At 27.7% G+C, this 27,630-nt stretch overlaps 3 protein-coding genes across 3 annotated transcripts in view; 2 read left to right on the plus strand and 1 right to left on the minus strand.

Annotated features, from left to right (window-relative positions):
- barc (RRM1_TatSF1_like and RRM2_TatSF1_like domain-containing protein barc) overlaps positions 1 to 27,630 on the plus strand; it is a 36,075-nt gene that overhangs the window by 1,426 nt on the left and 7,019 nt on the right. The window lies entirely within an intron of this gene.
- On the minus strand, positions 29 to 6,685 carry LOC118070879 (uncharacterized). Its single transcript, XM_035089731.1, has 5 exons — positions 6,322 to 6,685; positions 3,150 to 3,413; positions 1,090 to 1,323; positions 806 to 1,007; positions 29 to 730 (listed from the first exon to the last, which is right to left on the minus strand). The coding sequence occupies exons 1-5, from the start codon at positions 6,356 to 6,358 to the stop codon at positions 511 to 513; spliced, it is 957 nt and encodes a 318-aa protein (XP_034945622.1). The 5' UTR covers positions 6,359 to 6,685; the 3' UTR covers positions 29 to 510.
- On the plus strand, positions 25,017 to 26,991 carry LOC118070878 (cytochrome P450 6k1-like). The gene is made up of 3 exons (XM_035089730.1): positions 25,017 to 25,896; positions 25,973 to 26,200; positions 26,282 to 26,991. The coding sequence occupies exons 1-3, from the start codon at positions 25,233 to 25,235 to the stop codon at positions 26,926 to 26,928; spliced, it is 1,539 nt and encodes a 512-aa protein (XP_034945621.1). The 5' UTR covers positions 25,017 to 25,232; the 3' UTR covers positions 26,929 to 26,991.

The raw sequence follows: 27,630 nt of genomic DNA on the forward strand, positions 1-27,630 counted from the left end.
AGTGGAATTTAATTAAAAGATTATTACATTGATATTCATATCTGTCATCTACATACAATTATTATTTTTCGCTATAACATGAGATGTATTGGTGGTTAATATTTTGAGTTATGTTTGACAGTATTTACAAACAAAGCTATTTAATGGTAATTCATTAGATATTCACGCTGACATAATTGAAAAAAGTCTAAAATATAAAGTCGATTAAAATTAATTACACTTAATGCATATTGACAGTATAAAACAAGATGAAATATTACAGTAATTAATCAATTACAAATAGGAAAAAACTAAAACTTTATCTTGAGACTTGTACAGTCTAGTAATAAAAAAATATAAGTCTAAAACATTTATAATATTAGATATTATAAGCTCAAGAGAGAGAGCAATATTTGATTATGAATTTCTAATAAATAGAACACCTATTTTCTTGCTACAAGCAAGAATAGAGGAAGAGAGATAAATACTTATTTAAGCGATATGGTTTCCCATAAGGGAATTATTAAGTTCTCAATTTTTTAGTAAGACTTCTTCGAGCGCTATATCATTAATTTTTGTTTGGTATTGAGATAAAATTTTATCATCCGTTAGAGGTTGATGCTTAGCAGGAACTGGTCCATCTCCTAAGAATGTGTTGTATCCATAGCCTTGAGGTGCGACTTGAGTTATCTTGGGGCTCCTGTCGTGAAGGTGATTCTTGTTCGATCGATGGCGAGTTCGATTAGTTGACCTGGTGATTAATGAAACAATTTATAAAGTAATTAATGTTTTATATCAAGTTCAAGTAAGTATCATAAATACTTACGTTGCCAATGGCCTTGATCCTAAATTAACTCCATGTGCCCACTCTTGGTTGGAATTTCGTCTCCAAGTTCTTTGGGCTTTATTACGCCGATGGGATTGTAAATTGGCCATCTCCTTTCGGTACTTTTTACCCTTTTTTCTCGGTTTCATTTTTTGGTTTTGTGGTTGAAGATTAGGGTCTATTGTCTTCTTTCTTCTCCGTTCTACAATGAAAGATCTTGATTAATTCTGTCGGACATACTGATGCCTACTGAAAAAAACTGAATAACAGTAAAATCAGTAAACCTATTCGACCAGCTGGAGCTTCACATATGTAATGCTTCTTTTTAAAACAACTTCTTGGATTCCATTTATATTTAGCAAACGGATCCAGTACAATACAGTGCCAAGCATACTGATGAGGATTCCCATGACTTAAGTTTGCAAAATTCTGGAATACAATTTTTTCACCAGGCACTCCCCATTCCCAAGCCATCTGCTGCCAATTGTAGATTCCACCAATCCATCTCTCGAGCTTTGCTAAAAGTCAATCATTTTATTAATTGATTTTTCATTTAAAAGTAAAGTGATCAAGTCTAAAAAGGACTTTAAAGTGGACAATGAAGGGCAATTTTGGAAGAGGTGTCACTTGTGATGTTTTAATCGTATTTAAGGGTCGATGAGAGGCAAAAGTTTTATTGACTTTTAATCTAGAAATTTAAATTAAAAATGAAATATTCTTTTAGGATTTAATGTAATAGAAAAAACATTCGGAATATATTATTCACAAAGAATGATTTTATTCCTAGCTGTTTTTTATCTAAAGTGTCTAAGTAACTATAAAATATAAATAAAACCTATATACATTTAGCTATAAATTTTTTAAAAGCCATCAAAGACTAAGTTGTTTTTTTTCATATTTTCATTAAAGTTTTGGGATTAAAATATGTGAGATGGTTATAATTATTTTGTTGGGAGAAATATTAAAATTTCATTTTATTTATTTTTTTTTTTAAATCTCAAACTAAATATTTGATCAAACTTTTTTATTCATTTTCCTTCAATTGTATACTTAGGAGCATCTTGCACTCTACTTGCCTTTTAGAGAGCATTATTTATTCAGTATTTAATAGTAGATGTACTAAAAATTTTAAGTATATTCTTAAGCGTTCATTATTTATGAATTTTTTTGTGTTAAATAACATATGAAATGAATTACAAAAGAGTCTTAAAAGGGGAAAAAATGAATTTCTGTCATGAATAACTTAATTAAATTTATTTCAATATATATAGAGACTAGCCTGGATAATCATTCTAAAATGAAAGATATTTACATTCAAAATAAACAGTCGGTTGAGTAAAGAACGAAAGATTAAAGTAATTTAATTACAGAAGAACGTTGATATTTTACTATTTTTTCCAAAGAAAAATTCTGAAAAAGTAACCTTAGTAGTGTATGATATCTTTGGAGAAAATATCTCTACGTTGAGTTAAACGATCTTTGCATAACATCGCTCAATTGTGACCTACAAAACTTCCTCTCTAACTCAATGATGTTTTCCTAACGTACATCACTTCAATTAAAATGGAATTTTTTCCAATTTTATTGATTCAAGAGTCAAAATATATGATGCTCATATTTTGTGATTTTTCTGTAAAGATTTCAATGAAAAATGTCATGATGAAAAATATTATTATTCAACAATAAATTTCATAGTAATTCTAATAAATTGCTATCGAAGATAGTACATATTTAAATATTTTTGAATGTTTATTGCAGAAGTGTTTTATAGGATTAATTATTTGATAGAAATAAAAATTTAACGACAAATAAACCCTATCTTGTTGGTGTTTCATACAGAATTCTACACTACATCTTGGTAATTTTATGAGTTTTATACAGTCGGTATTTCGTACGTCCGTTTATGGGGCTGTAAAAGCAGTGGATTTCATATACTTGAAGCTGTTATGTTTGTGGAAAACGTATTATTAAGGAATAATCATTTTTTTCTGGAGATATTTTTCCAAAATTATATACTAAAGGATGATTTATTTTAGCAGATAATTTTAATATGCTATTTATTGCAAATATTTAACCTGTTATCTTTTTTTTTGCTCAGTACGATACATGAATCAGTAGATAAATATTTTTAAAGGTATCAAAAAATAATTAAAAATACATAGAGAAATTATTCTTAGTTTTAGAATAATAGTTTTTTCAATGTAAACAGTAGCAAAAGCAAATTTTTGAAAGAAGTAAGTTATCCGTAACTTTTTTGCATGATAAAGTTATAGCAAATATTATTCATATTCGATCAGAACCATTAATTTATTGCTTTGTTTACCTCGTTTTTTTTTTAACTTACTGAATTGATCGCCCATGAGATATTTTCGTAGAATTCGATCCTTGCCATTTTTATCCAAAACTGCCAAAGTGGCATTTCTATCTCTACAATGAAAGTAGGCTTCCCTCCATGGCGCTATGCCAGCGCTTAAGTAGTAGCAATTCCTTTTCAACCGGAAAAAACCAACAGGACAGGCAAAACGCCTGATTTTAACATTTTTCACAGCATTGTCTTCTGGTAAATTCACACTTACACTCTGGGGACCCGTTGAACCAGATGATAAACCTGAATAATAAAAAGTCATATTTAGTGTTCAAGTAATGCATCAATAAATCTACATTAAGTAGTTGATATTAAAGTTTTAAGATATGGGTATTATCATAGATTGGTCCATCATTGATGTCATAACAAAAAAGCTATAAATGTAAGTTACTACCCAGCATATTTTTGTATTGTATTGCGTCCTTGGTCGATATTCTGAGCATTATGCAACTGTAATTATATCGATAGATGTTCATTTAGCATATAAATCGAATATCTTATCACTCATGTCGATGAAAATAATGTAATAATAAAATCTAATATCCATTTTAGATTGTTTTAGAATATGTATGTTATTTAGAAAATCATCTTGATGATACAGATGTTTAGATAGATTTAAATATTGCAATCAAGAACGATTTAAATATTGAACAAATACAGTTGTCACTTTTATGATCATTGTTTTTTTGTTTTATTAAATTGCACTGCATGATGACATTAAAAAAAGATAGTTAATTTTATTGGCAATTTTTAATGCACAATCATAAAATATTTCATTAGCATAATCAATTTTTATGGAGATAAAATATTTTAATATTAAAGTAATTTATATAATTAGTTTTTTTCTTGTAATGCTCCTGCTAGATTTATTTTTATATTTTCATATAAATAATTTTTATGCTATTTATCATAGATAAAAGCTCTTTAATCAAAGAAAATCAACTAATATTAGCAAAATACTTTTTTAAAAAGTTCAGTTAATATATGTTTTAATCAGACTGTTATATATTTGGATTTATCTGAAATTTTTGAATATGTTTAATATAAAAATAAAAAAGTTCTGTACTACTGTAAAGTAGTTAACTAACATGAATTAATCTTATACGGTTTTTCTATAGAATATGTTGTTAGTTAATTCTGCAATGATGACATGGTTATAAGAGTATAGTGTATCAGAAATTATGTTATCATAATTTAATCATCCGATAATTAACTGTTTATAATCAGTAAATTGGAAACTAATTTATTTACATTGAATAGGTAAACAAATTAATCTTTCAATTTAAAGAACATGACTTATTAAGTGCTATAAAAAGAAACATTTCATGAAATAAAATGTTTTTTTATTCACATATTTAATGCTTAAAATTTTTCACAGTAAAAAAATATTTAAAAAAACATACTGCTGCTAATAATAAATTCAAAATTCCTTTTCGCTTATTCTTATGCATTAATTAATTAATTATACTCAACTATTCTATTAATAATAATAATGATGAAAAAGCCATGTAATCGTAAGTTATAAATAATCTTACGATTACAACCTGATATTCAAGAATAAACTTATCAATGAAAATTAAACATTTATCCGATCAAATCTAGAAATAGAAATAATTTATAAATCACAGTTGACATAAGAGTTGTTTAACACAAATAAATTCTTTCTCATTGCTAGCACAATTAATCAATGTTTTAGTACTTTAGATTCTCTAATAACCCTGAACTTCTTTCACCAATGAATTGCACGTAAAAAAAATCTTATGTTACTTTTACAACCAATTATTTTCTCTCTCAACTTTACCGGTATTTTATTTTATCTACTTGACCTTTTTATTCTTTTAGCACAGTTGGTACTCCAAGCATTTAATTGTCAAACAATCGAATAAAAGTTCTGATGGCAATTGAGTAATTATCAGTCAGGATACTTGAGTCAAGAAATTAGAATTAGATCATTTTATATTCTAGATCAAAGATGTCATATCATGAGTTCATAGACTGATATACATTATTTTTTATTGCTGATATTTTTACGATGAAATATTGTTTACAATCTACCAGAATTTGTCACTGGGGCTTGATATATTGTCAACATAAGTAGGTCGACAGTAGAAAATTTTTTTCTTTTACTTTTCAAGAATTTAGATAAATTGTTTTTTTATTTTTTACCTTTCAGATGTCATTTTTTTTCTAAGTCTCATACCGAGGCACTAGATTGATGTGAGGGTCGACGCGTTATCGCTAGTGATTCCTGTGGCGGGCGATTCGCAAAGCCAACAGATCGACATTCAATGCAAATTCACGTGTTACTTGGATCGTTCTCAAGAGATACGTTTATTGGCTTTCACAAATAGGGATGTATATCTGGATTAATGTTTCGTGAATCTCATAGGCTCGCTGTCATTTGTTCGAATGTTCATTTAGGAATGATTGTGTTAACAGTTTGATAAATTGATATATATATATATATATATATATTTTTTTTTTTAATTTATCAAATAATAAACTTGTTCAATATTATATTACTATTTTAAAATTCATGCTCATTTATATCTATAACATTGCATATTAATTAGCTCTTTATTTCACTATTTATTTCATATGCAAAACAGTTTATTGGTCGATAAAATGGTAGATAAATTTATTGAACTGTACCATGTTGCTTTCATGAATTTAACGTTATGTGAATTAAACGGTAACTCGAGAATATTTTCCATGTTTAGAAAGAATGTGACTGCCTATCAAACGATTTAAAGCATATTTATTGGAATGACAAAAAAAAAAACATTTATAAACTCTTATTCATTTGTGCAGTAGATCTGTCTATAGAATTTATTATGAAAGAAGCTTTTTCATTCATCCATACCATCAGATATTCATTTTATCATTATTTGTTGTTGATCGCGATTTTATATCGTTCAATAAACTTTATTAGTTCATGTTATATTCAAAATTTAATTCTACAGTTTTTATTTTATTTATTGAATTAAAAACTTTTTTATTTTTATTCCACTTTTGAATTTATTTTTAGACAACTTTTCTTTTTATTTAAATATTTATATTGATTTTATTTAATTAATTATTGCAGTTAAATATTAATAAAATTTCTCTTAACACACATATCGTTATTAAGAGTCAAAAAATGTAGTCATACCTGTTGCACACAGCAATAAAAGACTATATTTCCACATGATTATCCAAAAAAAGATTCGATTAATTTACTAATATTTACGACTTTATTCACCGTAATCGTCGTAACATTTAAACGATTCCCACAAGAATGTCCTCATTATAATTACACTTTTTTATAATGAAAAATATTTTTTTAATTCAAAAAATTAAATTTGATAATTTTCGTTGTTAATTGTTTTTAAAAATTACATAATCACATATACAATTTGATTGATACTTGTGTTTATTTTAGAGAAAAGCTTTTGTTTTTTGGGTTGTTGATTATTTCGGTTATTTATGACACAGGGGAACGTTCTTCGGTGGAGGCTCACGACAGACTGAAGCCTTGCCGGCAACTCCACTTGTACCGCCATGCACAATACGCCGGACTAAAACTTTGAATCGCCAACACATGCGTTTCTCCTGTCGTGCTTGATCGATTCTTCATTTACTTGTAGGTGTTTTCCCATATCATTTGATACATCATCAACCCCATCACTATTTTACTCTTTGGATTATTTTCACTTCACAACAGGATATGCGGGTGGACAACAAAAAATTATCTTCAACAAATATTTACCAGATGTGGTTCATTAATTATATTAAATATTTTTTTTCTTTTGTTGTTGAATGATGCATACAATTTGCAATTTAGTGATTTGAATAATAAACAATTCTTATTGTAAATAATAAAGAACTGTCTGTAGCTGCTGTAAATATGCAAAAAGCGTATCAGTTGCATAACATTGTTAAGTTTATGAGGGAACTAGGAGGGCTAGGCGGTTTAAGAATTCATTAGAAATTTACTTTTTAGTTCTCTCTCTGAATTGTTAAAACTTTTGTGTTCGCTTTATTTTATTTTTAATTGTTTCATCGAACAAAGTTTTGTTGATATTTTATTTTTTAATTTAATACAGGTACAATTATGTTTAAAAAAAACTAGACCAAACAATTTCCCTACCACTGAAGTTCATTAAAAGTATGTTTTTTTTTATAAACCTAAAAACTTTAAAATCTGAATGCTTTCTGAAGCTTAAAAGAGTATTACGAAACTTAGATGCAAGATATTTAAAGTTTTCACATGAGACTTGTACACTAACTTAAAACCCTTGAGAAGATGATGGTGGAATATTAAGTAGTATTTGATGGAGATAATACTAATGATACTATTAGGAATATTTTTTGTGTTTTATTCAGGTTTTTCTTTATTTCCAACTTTTGGGAGCTTGAGAGCACACTGGTGACCTTACCTTCTTAAGAATGGATTTCATTTATTACTATTGTCGTCTCAATGGCAGCAGTTTATTTTTTATTCTGATCTCAGAATGTTTTAATGACCAAAAAAAAAGTCTACTGACTTTTCCAATACATTTATTTTTATGAATAATTAAATGATTTAAAAAAAAACTATATTAATTATTTCCTGCTATTGGAGTTGAAAAATTATGCAAATTGATTTTTAATCTTTTCAATATTTTAAAAATTAATGAAACTGACGGATAAAATGGAGAGAATTAAAAAGTTTGCAAATGGTATGATTATAGTTGTTTCAGTACGTGAATTTTATTTTTAAGATAATGAATAATTTATTTGAAATAAAATTTTCCCCTCAGTGAAATAAATTATTTTTAAAGAGTGATTTTCAAATCACTGAATTCAAATCTGCAATAAGAATTTTAAAGTTTGAAATTGCGAATTTTATCTGGCTGAGTTAATATACAAAAAAAAGTTGGGTTCTATAAAAATTCAAATTGAACAAGTTTTTTTTTTAGTTTAGTTTACTGATTTTACATTTGAAGTTTAAATCCTAACTTTTTGTCTTCCCAAAAAAAAAACCCTTCAGATTTCTATATTATTCTCTCTGGAGACATGTATTTTTAGAAGAAAAATCAAAATGAACTTTGAATTAAAAAGCAACGCTTTAAAGGATTGAAATGAAAGAATTGAATAAAATTATTTTAATTAACATGAAAATAAATAAAATAGCAGAATGTTAAAGGTTGCTTGAAAAGATACGAATTATATGCAATATCACATACAGCTTCTCCATCAAGTGTGGTCTCTAATAAATACCTGGCTTTGTGTACTCTCTTATGAAAGATCACGGCCTTCTTTTCAAGTAGAAGCGTAAATTGTCGATAATAAATGTGGGTTTATTTTTTGACACATTTATTCTTGATAACCATTTGGTTATATGTGTGAAATATATGACAAATACATTTATAATAAAATATATAGCATTCCAAAATTATTGATGATCGAGAAAATTATTAGACTGGAAATGCTAATTTATGACTTCGTTATCGACATCAAATGAAATAAAAATGATCATACTTATAGTAAAAATATTATTTATTCAATGCCATAAATTTTTATTGGTCAGTCAGTTTTATAAAAAATGCAACAGTAACTAGGTTCGTGAAAATTAGAATGTAACAGGGTGCATGGTTTTATGGTGAATCTTTAAATATTTTTCCATCAAATAGGAAGCTTCACTCTTTACTCATGCAATTTCGAATTCTATTTCCGTGAATTGTTTATCGCTCATGTGAGATCATCTCGTTTTCACGCCTGCTATTTCTAGATAATCCAGGAAATTTGCGAAAAAATAATGAAGACTTGAAAGCAGGTGGTAACAAAATTTTTAAACAGTTAAGTCATAAGAAATAAATAAAGATTAGTCAAATAAAAAAAAATAAATAGTGTAAAATGAATTATTGAATGATACACAATTCTAAATATAAAATGTTTTGTAATTTTGTCTTTGTATGTTTAATAATTTCTAAGAAAGTTAAACTTCCTACACTAAATTTCTTTTATAGGGATGCAATTGCAGGCAGTAACTGAGGTTATTAGTCTATGTTCAAAATGTATAGTATTATCTAATCCATGTAACTTATGTACTATAAAACATTCGACTGTTTCACGTTGATGATGTATCCAATTGGCACCTGGCCACCCGCGTGCTCTTTGCAATGTATTTTGAAAGTAGGTTTATGTTGAAGAAACATTTAAGCTACAATATATTGGCGTTACGCTCTCTTTTTGGTTAAACAAGTTAATTTTCTTAAGTGCAGATAATTATCTGAATGTCTGGACCATTTTATATATTTCCGACATGTACACAGACTTTCAATTTTACGGTTGTTTGTTAGTATTTCTCAGGCAATGTAGCAACTGCATAATAAAAATTGATGATTATAACAAAAAACAACTACTTGTTGGGTTACAATTATTAAAATTTACAATTCTTAAGTTTTCTTTGCATCAATATTGCTTTTATTTGACGTTTACCCATGATTTAGAAAATTTTCCTTAGAAAACAATTGTTGATAGTTTTATGTGGCTAATAATTTGCAATGTTGATTGTTATTTCTTAAGAAAAATATCCAATTCGTTATCTTGTTTCCTATAAAATTTACTATCAAAGCAATTTTATTCTTTTTCTGCTATTTTAACCTCTTTGTACACTCACGTCCTTGTTATGATTATAGAAGGAAATCATTTTAATTTATATATTTTTTTCCTCATATTCACAATTATTACTAGAGTTTATCTATTCTAAAGTACTCATTCCATGAGTTGAATGTTAAAATTGTTATTATATTTTTCCTCATTAGCTTCTCATTTGGAAGTTACTATCATGGATCCAATTTGACATGTAATTACTTAATGAAGAACTAATTAAGTTTTCTTAGAATAAAGTTCAGAGCTTTATTCAAAAATCGATTAAAAACTGTTTTAAGTAAACTGGTTGTTAGTATTTGAGTGTATCAGATACAGATAAAATCGAAAGTTAATAATTTGAGTAAACTAAGTCACACCTAGCCTCTTTTTTAAATTTTAGTTTTCTTCTGTCACTTATTTGTTTAGGTGGTTAGAAACTTGTTGTTTGCCTCAAAATTATTTCTAACACCTTTCATATGCTTTTGATAGAATAATATGCTGGAAATAGAAACATTATGTGTGAAAAAACCAGATAAAAACTCGAGTAAATTATTCTAAATTATTTTATGATATTATTCCTAAAATTATAAAAATTTGGCTCAAATCTAACAGCTTTTGACACTCATTCAAGAAACAGTTGGAAACAAATTATAATCATTGGATACAGTTTGGTTTATTGAGAAGATTTATTTCACCTGACAGCTCGTTTAATTCCTATAAAACTTTTCCATTGACTTCAATGTTTATAAAATTTTTCAGTAAATCGTTTGTATATTTACCATATCTATCATTGACCCTACTTATCACAAAAATAGTTCTCTATTGACCTGCTAATTATAAATATTTTGGAAAGCAAATCAAATTGATTTTAAAGCGTTAAAAGATTTGAAATCGTTCATCTTACAATCAAAATACCTCGAATTTGTTCAAAAATGAATTGTTTAAAATTATTTTTGATAAATAGTTATCATAATAACTAAAAACTTTATTGATTTCTAATCTAGTATTCAATTACCAAATTGGCTTTGGAAATTATAATAAATTTTCCAAAGTAAAAATATTTATAAATTGGAAAACAATTCTCTATTTTACACTGCTGTGCTTTTTGTTATTGTCTAAAAATGATTGTGAATTCCTTAGTGCAAGCTCCCATGTGAGAGCTGTGAACGAAAATAGACTTAATCCCATTATTTTGCAATTTTATAGTTCTATTGAAGCAAGAACCTTTCAAAGTACATAAATAAATAATATCGTGAGAATGTTTCACTTTAAAAAAAGTCAATTACATTAGTATTAAAAGAAAAAAAGGAATTTGATTGCAGGGTTTATTCTGCTGCAGAATTAAAGCGTTTTAGTTAATAAATCAATTGGTAATGCTAGATGATCTTTACAGGCTGAGTCATGATCAAATATCGATAGTCATTCGTTATTTTACTGTGGTAATTTTGTTTCCTGTCTTATCGTAGTATAAATGGAAAGTGATCTTATCACTTTATCGCTTTTTTTATAGTAAAGGATTAGATTGGGATTTGAAATCATTCTTTGATAAATTTGATAAAAATGCATTTCCTTGGTCATTTTTTTTCAATAGCGAAAAATTGAACTTTTTCTATTGAATGTTCTAGATGATAGGCAGAATGTTCTTTTACTACTTAAAGCGCATAATAACTCCCTTCGCTAGTGACCTAATTAAAGTCAAGCATATAATGAAGATAGATATGGGTCTTTCTTAGAAACTCACTCATACGTATGACTGATTTGCTGCAATTTTTCATGCTTTTCTCAGAATACTTTGGTTCTTCGATTTCTTTGTGGTAAATTAGTTTTTGTTGGCAATAGATGAGTTCCATCCTCTGCATTATCCACAACAATATTTGTTTTTATTGCAAAACTATTGGACATTTTAATTGATTGTTTCATTTCTTTTATCTTTCTTTCAAAAAAAAAACACTTAACCAACACTCACATTGTTTCAACTTTCATTTATTGTATTTAATATATAAAAATGATTAAATATTTAAGTTACAAATTTAATGTTAGTTTATTCAATATCATCTGGATAATAAAACAAGTACAGAAGTTATGTTCATGTCTTTTAAGAAGCCATCAATTCTTTGGAAAGATGATTTAAGAGAAAATTAATGATAAAAGATTCAATTTGAAGTAACCTTTTTCAAACTGAGTCTTAACGAAAATAAAAGAAAAGAAACATTTTCTATTTATTTATTTTCAAATAAAAAAAAATCAATGCAATTTATTATAATCGATCAATGTTATCCTTGTAATATACTTTTAGCATTATAGAAAAAATTTCCCACTGGAAAAAAAGAATGCTTGGAGCATGCACTTGTAGAATCAAGGAAGTGTATACTGTAAATTCTTTATTAAAATAAATAGTTGTTGGCATAATATTCACCTAATTACATTTACTTAATTACTCAATTTGAGCTAGTAACACTATGAGAATCTATTTAAATTAAATATAATGATAATTAAATTGTCCAAGTAATTGCTACCAAGTGAATCTTTTCACATACAATCAAATTTTTCTTTCAGTGTAGCTTTTGTTGTGAGATTATGACTTTGCTTTGGAAACCAGGTTTGCCCTAAAGCAAGATCTGGATGTAGATGATATTGTGGTCTGATGTATGAGTTTGCAGGAAAAAAAAGTAAATGGATCCTTTATGTGAGGATGTTAAATTAATTCCATCTAAAATATCTAATTGATGTACAACTCGTACAATAAAAATAGAAAATAACCCATTTAATTATCTAATTGATCCTTTGAATTTCTTCTTTTACGATGTTTAATATCAATGAATTTATAAAATAAAAATTAAAAGTTATTTCAATAAAAATCTATTATTTATTATAGAAGAGTTGAATAAACTTTTTTGTATCAATATTAATTATAATAAAAAATAATGGCTTCAGATTAATACATTGATTGAAGTATAAAAGTCTGTTGATGAAGGATTATTCATCTTGAAGTAATATTCAATGCAACAAATTTTATATAAAAACTTTCCTGTGATAAGAAACATATTAAATGAGAATTTAATTTAAAATTCATCATAATAATAAATGAGACCTTGTAAATAGATGTGCTTGATTTCATCAGTTAATAATTTCTTCTTTCATTATCTCCAGATCAAAAGTTAATCTTCATAAAGATTATTTATTTTAATGGTTGTAAATAAATAATTTCTTAAAGTAACTTTAACATAATTTCATCTCAATAATTAACAATAAATCACTGGATATTTTCACTTTCTTCTATGACTATTCTTAACTTTAATTTGATCATCACATCTAGAAGACCTGGTGAATTTTATCATCGATACATCCTTTTTAATTTGAGTTCTTTAAGCTTCATTTAGCACTGTGTTTCTTGTTTTTTAGATGATCGGATTTTAATCTCTGTCCATGCTAAGCAATATGTATTATTTTTTAATCGATTTTATAACTGGCTTAGCTCATTGGGCCTTGTTTTAAATAAGTAAAAAAATAAAATAAACAATTTAAATAACATTCTAGTGATATTTAACTCAGTCTGACTCATCATTATGTCATTGAAAAATCCAAATACAGATTCGCCAATCATAAAATGAGGATTTTAATGTTTTAGTGGACACAACGGTGTGGTACTTTGTCTGGTTTAACCGGTTTTATTTTCGAGTGAGTTTGCGAAGGGTCGTGACTTGTCTGCTCTTTTTTTATCTTCTCCATTTCTTAAAGATGTCGGCGTGGCCAATTTGATTTGTAATTTCCACACAAAAGATACCGGCTTCTATAGCGAGCAATTACATTTACGATAAGGTTTAGATTTAAGACGTTGCGCATCGATGGTAATTTATTTATACCAGTTACTTTATGGTGTAGTCATACAGGATAACTATTGATGATGGCCTACTTTAAACTTCATTGTGTCATTCCCTACACTAACTTGACCTTTTGAAAGCGACATCTCGTCTTGCTGAATGTAGACTTACTGACCCTGAAGTTGAAGTAATCATTGTCTTAAATTCTTAGCATGATTATTTTTTCATCGGTTTGATTTAGATAATTGACACTTCAATAATATCATGATTATTAGTCAGTTAGTGATAATTCTTATTAGCTGTTGGAATGGGGTTGATGTTTTTATTGGTTGTTTCAACTTCCGCTGAGACTTTCTGGTTCCTCCAGCAATAGTTTCAACGAAGAATAAAAATACCATAGACTTAGGGCAGTTGGCTCCACTCGAAGTACCAGTTAGAAGATATGAGAGCATGTGGGATCGTCACTATAGTAGCAATAGCATGATGGTAGGTCTGATGGAAGTGCTGCTGTCCAAGTGCATTGACCGTGTACGTGAATGGCTTTAGTCAAGTCAGAGGAGATGAGTTCGATTTTAAACTAATCGATTGAAAGAGTAATTGATCCTAATTGATGCGTACATAGGGTTATCAATGAGTACTCATTTTCGATTGTCATATTGAAATAAAAAAGTTCTTGATGTTAATATGCTGTGAAAAAAACCATTGTCGATTGATGCTCTTAGTAAGGATACTTTCATAGTTCGTCAACCTTATTTAAGTCGAGGCAGTGAGTTGTTACAATTTAATTGAATGGTTGATAAAAAAAATACTGAGGATCATTAAGTTGGATTTTTAATAATAACATAGGTCAGGTTTTTTAATGAGAATTGCTACATCATAGTCAGCTGTTTTGTAAAATAAAAAATTACTATCAAGTTTTTGATATTATAAATTTCAAATTATTTTAAAAATATGTGAATGAATGAGATATATATTCATTTTTTAATCATCACATTCATAATTAAAAATTCATTTCTTAACGAGATTAAAATATTTATTCATTTTTGCGATGATGTTTTTTTTTTTATTATCATTTTCCATCATTATAATAAATTATTTATAACTAATTATTGATAAAATTAATTACAAGTATTATTCAAAATTAACTCTCATCTAGAGAAGTTTTTTTGCATTGTTTTTTTCGTAAAAAAAAAAAAAAATGCAATTATAAATATCGAACAATCACTGTACGTTCTTTTGTTTGCTTGATGTTGATAGAAAATATTTTAATTGAAAAGTTCAAGATCAGAAATTTCCTTGTCCACATAAATAAAACATTTGTTTATATAAGTACCCACATTATTTATTGAAATAAAGTCATTTAGCATAAAATATATACCTAATGGGGCGAAACTAAAATCATTTTCGCAATCAGAATACTAGAAACCTGTTCAATTAAGAGAGGCAAATCAATCTCTTGATAATATTATTGAGATAAAATTATTGATAAAGACTTGTCAACAATGTTTAAATCTTTTATTCTACGACTGCTCAATATTTTTTACTGCAGAGGAAATTTGAAAAAAAAACATGAAATAAGGAAAATATTATTTTAAAAATCCAGTTTACAGTAACATTGGCAAAGCTTGTGTGTTATCTGGCCATTAAAAAATTCCACTGATGCGGAGGAGTTGAGATTTTACAGTTACAACGATCAGAAATATCTCTCGGTACAATATATCAAAATGGACTGTATCGGTCACTAGAGAGGACATGACGATGGAAATATTTACCTTAAGGGCAAACGTAGTCCACATTGCAATATAAAGCTTCTAGTCACGTTTGTAAATAACAAATAAACTAAATTTTATCCATTAAAATATTTATCCCAATTAAAATGACAAAAAATATCATAAAAATTAATTAATTCAATTTATTTTTAAAAAATGAATGCAACATTTTAAAAAATCCCTTCATTTTTTATTGATCTTCCATGGCAAATATTTATCTTGTGAAAACTGAGTGATATTATAACTGATAAATAATTGAAAAAGTTGTTTTACAATGCATTCTATGTTAATAATGACATAACAATAATTCAAGGTGAAGCAAAGAATGTAAAAAATGTGATTTCTATTGTTTGGCATCTAAACTCATTAATAATGTTTCATTCTGTAATAGAATAGGTTATTCTACTTTGAAATTGCAATAAAGTTTTATCATTAATATCTTCAATCAGTAAATAATCAATTATAATAGTGGATATTTGTAACCTGTTACTATTTACACAGAAAAATAATGTTAAAATGTCAAGGAATATTTATCTAACCGTTTACTATAATCGTTTGCGGTTAAATTAGCTCTTGTATTGGTATTAAACAATTTACACTAGATAAATCGATAGGTGATTTATGTTAGACAAAAAAAAAAAAAACTTGACGAGATTGTCGTTAAAAAATTGACACGCCTGCAACGGAAATCATTGAATCGAATTATCTGGTAATTTGGACTGCTGATTTTACTAGGAACTGGGAATGCAGCTCGACAGCAATAATGTACGATAACAAGCTTGTCAACGTACTTGTTCCATGCATTGCCTGGATAGTTTGTAGTTGAAAATGTTTGCACAAAATGTTCAACATCATTATTATATATTTTTGCCTTTATTACTTGTATTTTATTTTATTATAAAAGTGTTTGACAATTGCATAATAAATGAAATAATAATTTTTATTGTAAAACCAAATTTGAATTATGAAGTATTTTCACATGTTATGTAAGAGGATGTGTCAATTAATCAGTTGGTAGAGTTATTAATCACGAAATTCACAGTTGTAAATGCGACGATAATTAAATATTTTCAAACATTTTATCATCTCATTAGTATTTAAATGGTTACGAATTATGGCAGTTGAACACATTTATGTCTAGACGTATGTTCGTGTGCTCCAGTGATTCATTGATTATTTATTCCAGTGAATATTTGTTCAGCTATTCAACACCTGAAGCCTCAATAATAATGATATAATTGCTTTTACTAGTTAATGCGCAATTAAAATGGGGTTAATAAACTTTTTGTGCTAATCTTCAATTATCTAACACGTTTTGCAATTTGTTATGTTAGTAATTCGTGACTTGTGCTATTTAATAGTATTTGATTCTAAAGTAGGTTTATTGGTATACTGCTGAATTAGTTTGTTCATGTTTACTTACCGTTATTTTTTATGGAGGAAATGTTAAATTTATTTTTATTTTTTGGTTGGATGAATTTAAATTTTAGGTGTTGAGGTAAACTGTTGAGATGTCTGTCTACAATTTTTAATTTAAATTTGTAATTTTTTTTAAGCATTGGTAATTAAAATTTTTAGATTATCCAACAATTATCTTTTTTACGTGAAATTAATATTTAGTATGAATAACTGATGTAGAAATTTTCTTTGATGGATCATTCTTGACGTTGTCAGCAAAGAAGGAGTCTTTTGATAAGCTGCAGTTTAGTAATTACAAAATTCTGACGATCAATATAATCATGACCTTTCCAACTTGTTAGGTGTTCTCCCAACTTTAACATTCAATTTACCAAATGTACTGTTCTATGATATCTGCCTATCTGAATACAAATGAGCAAATAGTTATAAATCATTAATTAACAGCAATTGAAACGTAAAATCGATTTAAAAATTAAATTACTAATAGATCAGGGTTTAAATAATGCAATCACTTATCGTTCGACTATTCTGATAATAGTAATAAAGATATAAAATTTGTTAGTAATTATTTAGAATTGGGGCTCCAGACAAAAATCGCTCTAAAATTTTTTTTATGCATTTGTCACTTTATTATTTGAATTCAAGCTATACCTATACCTAAAAATCCTGTTTTTTCGATGGAACCTCATGAAACATGTCTTCCCCACCTTCAATTGTCTAATTCTACCTAAGAAAATAGTTTCGAGGTGGTGAAAAATTTTTTGGAGCGATTTTTGTCTGGAGCCCCAATTCTAAATAATTACCAATTTGTTTTTAAACTATACATTATTATACATTTAAGTAAATTGAATATTTGATATTTCCAACTTGTTTTAATTCTTCTCAATTTTTTTGTTTCAATTGAATTACTTCAAAAAAATTTATTTATAAATAAATTTATGAATTTTTTTTATCAACATGAGATATAGTTTACAAATAAATTTTTTTCGCCAAATTTATTCATGTCACGTTTTACCATCTGATATATAAATTTATTAAAAAAAGATATTTTAAAACTAAAAAAAAATTACAAACATTTTTTTTATGAACAAACGTCATTTCCAGTGTGTCAATAATTTATTATTTGCTCGAATTTTTTTACGACGCGATTCTCGGTTAGGTCCACAGACGGGCTATTGAATTTTATGATTTTCATTTCCGAGATGTGTAAAATGTTGTGCCAACATGAAGTAACTTGGGAGCATTTTTACAACAACACATTTAAACGATATTTTTGTAGTCTCGTAGAACGTTTATTTTCTGCAATGAATTGAACAAACAACGTTTGTATGATGTCGTCTTTGGTTACCAACTTTACCAGATGCGTTGAACTTACATAATTACGGAATTAACATTTTTTATTTTTATATCAGAAACTATCTAAATCATGTACTACTTCAACTCTTTATCACATTAATCTAAAGTCCCACGCATGTGTAGTAGCGGTAGTGAGCTTTGATGCTAGTGATTGCCTATAAGGATAGTTATTTACACGATTTTAAATCGCAAAATTCCTTGGGTGGCCGTCTATTAACGACAATAAAAATTTATCATATCAATTAAAACTGCCTCTATTTTCGAAGTAAGCATCTCCTCGACATATTCACACATACTTTCTTAATATAACGATGAGAAATGGACTTTTGGAATAATAAAAGTGCTTTATGTTAGTCGTAAATAAGAATTTTTTTGAGAATAGCTTGTGCTAATAAATGTTGCAGAATTTAGTACTCTAGTTCGAGGAAATAAGGCGATTAGCACGCGTCAAAAGCGCACACCAATCGATAGACAAGGCTTGGTATTCGCATAAAAACGAGAATAGAGGATAAAGTTTAATGGTCGTTTCCATTAAAAGCCTTGCACTTTTACTCACTCTTTGAATCTTCATCTATGCTTTAACCGGAAAAATAATTACTGTAATTTAAAATACGCTAGGGCACATGATCATACGGGTGGTCCAGATAATTTATTCCTTTCACTCAGTCTTTTACTATGATTCTATTTTTCTTTCACTTTAACTCAACCATTTTTATTGATGAGAACAAAAAAAGCCAATTCATTTAATCTTACTTATGATCTTAATTACCATTTTTGATTCATAATTTTATATAATTAGTACTTACCATTTAATTCTTACCTATTCATATCATGTACTTTTAGATAAAAACATTTATGCAATGTTATGCGTATGAAGAGACACGGTAATTTGGATTTTTTTGTTGGAAACTTGAGTTTGTGGATAAGAAAAAATTGACATAATCGGTTTTTAATTTTTTCTTTCATAAATTCAACTATAAATAATGACATTAATTTTCGATGAGGTAAGAAAGGAATGTGTTGTAAATGATTCCTTGGAGCGATAATTAAAGATTGGATAATAAATAGTTTACTGTAATCACAAAATTTTAAGGAAAAACTATCTATCTCCATAATGACATCATTCCTTATCCATTTAATTAAGAAAAAGCATTTTTTTATTAAACCAATTAATTTTATAATAAATTTTAGTTATGTAACTGAAGTATTTTTTTCTGTGAAATATTAAATATCTATTTCTTCTTTCAAATATGAAGAACAGGAGTGATATTAAAATTTTTTAAGCATAATATCACATTGCTATTCTTCAAGCATAATAGTATAATACAAATTTTATTCCCATCTTGGATCTATTTTGTTATTTATCAATAGAAGAAGCTCCTCAATTTACGTAAATGACATAACTTTTGCTTTATGAGTTCAGAATATTTAAATTGTTGAAAAAAAATAAATAAATAAATGAAAAGAAACCATGACTAGCATCAACATTAAATTTTCATAACAATAAACACTCTCCAGTCGGACAATTACGTTAAATTCCATCTATGTAATTATAATTATCCTTGAAGGATAAATAAAGTACTCCTCTGAACTTGCAGACACTTTGAGGATTAATTAAAATAGAAATGAACTTTTTCATAAAACATGTTTCATCTTATTCATATTAATAAAAGATTAAGAAAAAATAAACTTTTAATTGAATTAATGTTAATCTATGGTCTCATAACTGTTGGAATAATTCATTTTCATCATATGAAAAATGACTTAGCGATGATTAAACTGGAAGGTAATCCAGTGATTTAGTGGCAAAGTAATTACGATTATGTTAATAAGGTGTGTGTATTTAAAACTGGTTAGTCACTGAAGATAAAGAAATATCATATGAAACAGAGACACTGTAGCTATAAACAAGTAATAGACATTTAAAAGTCGATTAATACATCGTCCCGACGACAGTAAATTTAATTGATCTGTCTTGGTATTTTATTTGCTGAGCTCTTACTCAGTGATTTCATGCTCTCTTTATGGAAGTGACGTTTCCAGGTTAAATGAGATGCCCGCTTGCTGTTTGTATAATTACAAAAATTTTTTATTCTTCAGAATATTACAAGCTCGTGACAAATTCTAAAATTGAAGCAATCACATTCATAATTGTTAGTTGTTGCATGGTTATTTCATTATTCATATCGTTAGCACAGTCATTTTTCTACGTGAAAATATTTCTATCACTTTATAATATGTCTATTGTATGCTTCACAAGGACAAGGACGATTAGATAAATCATCATCTTGAGTTTAATCCTGGAAGTCTTTTGTACGAAAAAATAGGTGAAAAAATTTTTTAGTCAAGATTAAAATCTTGACCTTCAGGATTCTGAATGATCTTTTTAAGGATCATTAGGTTTTGTTGGAAGTAAAATAAAAAAATATTGATAAATATATATTATTGTAAATAAATATGAGTATTGGTAGCAGTAGGAATAAGTAGGTAAGGAAGCATGTTGATCAGACACGAAAAGAGTTGGTCTAAGAGTGTTGAAGTAATCATCGACATCATTAACTTTTATGAATTTTTAATAGATGTCAGGTATGATTTATACCTATAGTGATTTTTATCTTAGTGAAAAAATGATACTTCCCAATTAGATGTGACATTCTCAAGAAGAAAATGACTCATTTTGTCTTATTATAAATTTTTTTATTCAGAGCAATTTTTTTTTTTATTAACAATAGTAGAGATGAATAAGCAATTTGATATTTTGATGAGTATCATTTTGATTTGAAAGAAAAATTACTTAAAGATGTATAGAGGGTAAGAAAAGATTAATGTTTTTATTATTCAATGATTTTGACGAAAAGTTGTTTTGCAATGTTTATGACGGTAAAATAAAATGAAATAAAAATTTTGATACACTTATCTAAACAGCTTTACTTATAATCCTAATTTGAGATTATATAATTTCAAAGTGTGTCAAAATAAAGTGATGGTAAAAATAATATTATAACCTGCAAATGTTGACTTTGTATATCAACATGATTAAATTAAAAAAAAGGAATTTTCCATGCTTTGAATAAAAGCAATTTATTTCATTTAGTCATAGCAAAAAATCTGAAAAAAAATTATGCTGAAGAACTGTTTCAATTATACCCAGAAGACAGATTTCATTACAATAGTACAATTTGCTCTGTAATAGTCATGTCAATCATTGCCTATAGATATACCCAACTGAATTCCATTTGCTGCATTTAAATGTCACTTAAAATTTATTGATAGAAAAATCCATTTAATTCAAGAATATATAGTATCAGTAGTAACATTTTATTGAATATGACATTTTTTTCACCACCATGGATACTTTTATTTATAGATACGTCAAGGTCGTATCATTCAAACATGAAGTAAGGACACGTTGAAGCAAATCACCTCTTTTGTATGTTTGAGACGTCAATTTTTTATTGATAGTAAATTTCACTTAGTTTTATTGGCCACTATTTTTCACATGGATAAGACGATTGGTATGTGGGCGATCGATGTGCGTAGTCTTCACGTGAGAAGAAAAAATTGGAAGAAATAAAAAGAGAAATGAGCAGCAACATATCCTTGAACGAGGGTGTGCCGTCTGGTCTGCGTAGGTTCATTCAAGACTCGTCTTCACTTCTCTATCTCTTCCGAGGGGTTTATTGCACTCTCTTTTTCCCAGTCTTCCAGATATACATCGTTACTTGGTGTACAAACTTTTGCCTGTCAAGGTATCGCGTGGGTAGTTGAACGTGACTCTTGCTAGAAATCAAGTATATGTGTATATCTACAAACGAACAAAAGGCAACAAGTCTCATAATTTAAAAACTTTTTCGATACTATATACGAGTCAAAATATTTCTTATTGCTCTAGTATTATTTATATTGTATATTAGCAACAATATGTGCAGGTTATAAGCCAATTAGATGATTTCAAAAAAAAATAAAAATGTTTTCGTTAAACTATCATTATTATGACTATTACTTTGTGAATATTTTTTGAAAACAGTAAAAATATGTCTCAATTAAAAATAAATTTTTTTTGTTCCAAAATAAAATTGTAACAAATATTTCAATGTGGTGTAATTTCTTATTGTAAGCGAATAATTTATTTATTTATTCAATAAACAGTAGAATATTTTATTTATGCGCTATTTTGCAGCCAATAGATAGGGATAGGGATGGATCTCTGATTGGAACAAATAATGTAATCTAAAGTTAAGTCTCATAATAAGAAAAATCAGATTGAACAAAACCAAATATCGAATTATACAGAAATTTTGATATCTTAAGGCGCCGCGAGCGGAAAAAATATAGGTATATAAAAGTATGTGGACAAATAAGTAGATAAAATAATGAAATACCTACAGGAAAAGATTCGCGCAACAACAATCTATGGAATGAAACGAGATGAGGACGATTGGTTGAAGAATAAGCAAAATATCCGAAATTAAAAGTTTAAAGTGAATTGACAGATTGTTTTTCATTTTTTTAACTCCTACTTGTTTACATATGGCCGACCAAAATCTGTCAAATCGCTTTAAACTTTTAATTTCGGATATTTTGCTTATTATTCAACCAATCGTCCTCATCTCGTTTCATTCCATAGATTGTTGTTGCGCGAATCTTTTCCTGTAGGTATTTCATTATTTTATCTACTTATTTGCCTAAAACTAGTGCGCAAAGGTCTATATACTTTTATATACCTATATTTTTTCCGCTCGAGGCGCCTTAACACGATAGAAATAGTACAATGTGAATGATCTTTGACATTCTGAGTAAAACTAAATAGGCTTAAAGAGACCTGAAATACAAGCAACAAAAAAACACATCTAATTAAAGCTCAATTTTAATTTAAAAATCTTTTCAGTACCCAAAACAAGCTCAATACACACTTAAATTCAGATAGAGCCTAAAAATATTTGTCAAGCTCACAACGCGCCCGAAGCAAGTCTCTAAATATTTTTTAGGCCCATAATGCACCTAAGTTAAGCCCATTTTCGATGAACATATTCTACAATAATAACAATAAATTATTGCAACTGTAAATCTGTAGCATTCAATAATAAGTTTATATAATAATTTTTTTTAAATAATTTTGGGCTTGAATTGAGCGCTCAGTGGGCCTAAAAAATAATTTAGGTTTGAATCGGGCCTTATTTAGATGCACCCGAAAACTGATCATTTTTACTCGGGATTGTACTGAACATTTTGCTTGCAATTACAAGATTAACGATAACAATATATTATTTTAATCAAACTTTAATTGACTTTAATAATATGTCTATTCAGTTCACTTTAAAGAGGCTGATTTCACTTCAAATATTATATTAATTACATAAAGTTATTTATAGCAATATTTTAGGGTTATTTATCAAATATAAGTATAGTAATGATAATTCAATTAATTGGAACCATTTTTAATCATTTAATCAACATTAAATGATTGTTCAGAGTTATGTGAAATCAAAAACAACGATATTGTATTGACCCAGTTTTCAACATTATTAATTACTTAATAAGTTAAATTTATTTCAAATGTTTTTTTTATCCAACTTATTTTACAGTCTTTTTGCTATCAAAAAAATGGTTGAATTGTATTTGTTAAAACTCCTTCCGGATCTTTTTCATTGTATTATTTTTCGAACGAAATTTGTCAGGAGTCGATATCTTCAGTGGTTCTTGAACTTTCGAAAATGAAAAGAAAACCTAACGTACGTATATTTGTACACCGATTTTTTTTTTAAACCTTCTACTATGCTTTTAAATGTCTCACAGCCTAAAGATATGAAAAAATTACGAATTTAATAAATCAATCCGATTTCAATAATTCCCTAATAGTAGGTTAAAAATAATGGTTGTTGAGAATAAATTTTTTTTAATAAGAGTTATTATTAATTATTCTTTAAGATTAACAAAAACAGAAAGATGACACAATGGTTTATGAGAAATTTTGTATAAATAATTGCTTTTCTAATCAAGTAATGAAAATAACAACTACACACCTCTTTACTTCAATATTGTCACTCTTTTATAATTAAAGTAAATCTCAAAAATTTTATCACTATTTATTAAACAGTAATGAAAATTTTAATTAAAGATAAATTTTAGGATTAAAAATCGTATGACTTAGATAAAAATATAATCTGAATACACTAATGATAACTCTTCATCACAGATATTGTATTATGTTTACTCCATTTTGTTTATACTCATTAGAAAGTATTATGGTAATTAGCATACATATATTTCGAAAAAAATGGAAAGTTTGATTGATCGTAACATGCTGTCACCCTTAAAGAGATATGCAAAGATTGAAAAATATGCATAAATATACATATGCATTTAACGATGACAAATATCAGAAATTTTCTTATTTAAAGTATAATAAGTAATAATATTAGAAATAGCCTAATCTTTCATGTAGATTAAAGATTATAAATACGAAAATATAATTTAAACGAAGCACTGATCCTCGATGTTGCCAATAATTTCCTTATCGAAATTGTCCAAAGTTATATTCAAAACAAGATGTTTGTTTGTACCAATAACAAATAAAGTATTTGAGATATATAAATTCATTCAAATTTAATTAAAAAAAAATAATAACAATAATAATAAGAACGATTGACTATATAGTGGAACCTCTATTTTTTTCACCTTGATGTTTGTTCCGTCTTCTCCTCAATGAGGGGAAGTACTGTCCCTACTACTTTATATTTAGTCTATCTTTCTTTTAAATAGTTAAACTATCTTTGTTTTTTCGCACATGCGCATTAAGAAGAATTTGATAACCACTTTCTATGTTATTCCGAAATTTTCGGAACGATTTAGCCCTCAAATATAATAAAATAGAGGTTCCACTGTCTATATAATGAAAAATACACATTCAGTCTTTATATTGACTACCTCAAATGTCTAAGCTCTTATTGAAGTAGCAACAATAATTGAATAGTCACTATCTTCTAGTACAAGTAATTAGATGTTTCTCTAAGTGTTAATTTTATTTCAAAGATATTTTAGATTTTTTTTTAATTACTGACGAATTATTTTAAAGTTTGACCATGGAGTTATTAAGTGTCTATCTGACACTGACATTTTTTATAATAATTTCAATCTTTGTGGTAATTTTTTATTTTTATTCTCGCTATAAATTATCATATTGGACTCGTCGAGGGATAGAACAACTGCCGAATCCACACATCATCTTCGGCCATGTGAAGGAAGCTATTTTGGCACGTACAGCTCCTGGACTCCATATGAGTGAACTTTATCATTCAGCGAAACCTGAACTACCTTATATTGGTTTTTATATGTTTCATAAACCCTGTCTTTTAATAAGAGACCCTGAAGTGGCTAAACAGTTATTCGTGACAGATTTTGAAATATTTAGTGATCGTCATTTCGCAGGATCTTCACAATTAGATAGTTTAGGAATGTTAAATCTCTTTGGCATAAATAATCCAGCATGGAAGTTTTTGAGAACCAAAATTTCTCCATTGTTAACAAAGGGAAAATTGAAAGGAATGTTCCCTTTGATGTTGGAAACCTCCGAATCAATGGTAGAATATCTGGAAAATCAACCAGACGTCAAGAAAGGAAATAATGTGAAACAAATCGACATTCAAGATTTGATATTCAAACATACAATTGATTCGATTGCTAATCTTACACTCGAAACACACAGTAATTCCTTTCTTAATCCAGACTCTGACTACACCAAAGAAGGTAAGTCGTAATTATTAAATAATAACATGCAGTGAATTAATCTAGATTATTTTTATTGATATAATTGAATTTTTAGCATTATGCCTGTTTCATGGAGCAACTCGGATGCGAGCTTTGCTTACTGTCTTTTTTATGCCTGAGATTGTCAAATATTTTGGTTTCCTAGTCTTATTTAAACTCAAACATTCTATGAAAATCTTTTGGGAAAAATTCAATGCTCGATATACAGGCCAAACACAACCGCGTAATGATTATCTTGATGCTCTAGTGAGTTTAAAAAATTCTGAACCATCTCCATTGTATAGTAAGTATCTGAACTTTTACTAATAATATACATTTCTATAAAATGTTTTGATTAACGTTGGATTAATTCTTTTTTCAATAGAATTTGATGGAGAGAATCTTTTTTCTCTGGCTACGATGATTTTCTCTGGTCTAGAATCAAGTGCCACTGCTGCATCATTTACCCTTCTACAACTGGCAAAAAATCATGAAATCCAAAATCGTGCACGAAATGAGATCACAGAAATCATCATGAAACACGGATGGACCATGGAAGCCTTTAATAAAATGCAATATTTAGAGCAGTGTATTCATGAAGGAGTTAGATTATATCCTCCAGTTAGCATCGTTGATCGAAAAACTGGACAAGATTATCATATTCCAAACACTGACGATGTGTTAGAAAAGGGTGTATCAGTATTCATTCCCCTCTACGGCATGCATTCAGATGAGCGATACTTCCCGGACCATAAAGTCTATAACCCGGAACGTTTCGCTGATGGTCAAAAGCCTCTTGGTTTCATAGGCTTTGGGATTGGACCAAGGATGTGTGTTGGTACAAAGATGGGACTTCTATTTATCAAATTGGCAATCTCCAAAATTTTAATGAATTATCAAATTTATCAAAGGTCTGAATATTCTAATGAGTTAGATAAACGTGGAACGTTAAGTGTGGTCGCTCATGGTGCTGAAATTTTCTATCAACCTATTTCTCAAAAATTGGATGAAAACCAAAATCTTATTAAATAATTTGATTTTATTATTTTGATGTACATGATTATTTTGTTTTTAAACAAATTTTATTATACTATTAACTATACTATTAAGAATTTTTATAAATAATGATGAAAAGTACAAATAAATACAAAAGAAAACAATTTTATTCATAGTGTCAGTGTTTGATTATAAAGAAAATATTTGTCGTTTTATTATTGAGCCTATAGTTTGTATCTTTTATTTTGTTTGTATTTATAAGACTATTAGTATAGTATTAGAAAAGTCTGAAGTTCATTCATAGATAAGAATAAATACTTAAAGAGGTAAATATAATAAAATAGATGTTCCACAGATTGATAATATATTTAGTCTAAAATAAATCGAATAAGAGTGTGATTAGTTTTAAAGAGTAAAAAGAAATTTCGATTCAGGAATGATTGGATTGAAATTATCTAGTAAAAGTGTCTTGAGAGGCTTGAAGTCGTTCAAGAGTACTAGATAAGCAGCGAATTAATTCCGTGATGGAAATAAAAAGTGCGATATGTATGCACTTATAGTTGGAATAAGTTAGACGGAAGTTATAGTATTGCATCATCATCCAAGTCGGCGCCAGTAAAGTGCATATTTAGGCATTCGTCACTCTTGCCACGTCCCCATTTCATAGTGGATAAAACTTACCAGAGAATATAAGCTTGACATGCGCTTTAGCAATCGCTATTTTGCTCGAGACACCGC

The sequence above is a fragment of the Chelonus insularis genome, unplaced genomic scaffold (genome assembly GCF_013357705.1).
Source record: "Chelonus insularis isolate UGA/USDA-ARS -01 unplaced genomic scaffold, ASM1335770v1 contig_70_pilon, whole genome shotgun sequence".
Classification (NCBI taxonomy): Eukaryota; Metazoa; Arthropoda; class Insecta; order Hymenoptera; family Braconidae; genus Chelonus; species Chelonus insularis.

Coding starts and splice junctions, on each gene's coding strand:
- LOC118070878 (XM_035089730.1), top strand. CDS start 25,233: ATGGAGTTATTAAGTGTCTATCTGACACTGACATTTTTTATAATAATT. Junction 25,897..25,972: donor CTCTGACTACACCAAAGAAG/GTAAGTCGTAAT, acceptor TTGAATTTTTAG/CATTATGCCTGTTTCATGGA. Junction 26,201..26,281: donor TGAACCATCTCCATTGTATA/GTAAGTATCTGA, acceptor TTTTTTCAATAG/AATTTGATGGAGAGAATCTT.
- LOC118070879 (XM_035089731.1), bottom strand. CDS start 6,358: ATGTGGAAATATAGTCTTTTATTGCTGTGTGCAACAG. Junction 1,324..3,149: donor TCTCATGGGCGATCAATTCA/GTAAGTTAAAAA, acceptor ATTGACTTTTAG/CAAAGCTCGAGAGATGGATT. Junction 1,008..1,089: donor AGCTCCAGCTGGTCGAATAG/GTTTACTGATTT, acceptor CTTTCATTGTAG/AACGGAGAAGAAAGAAGACA.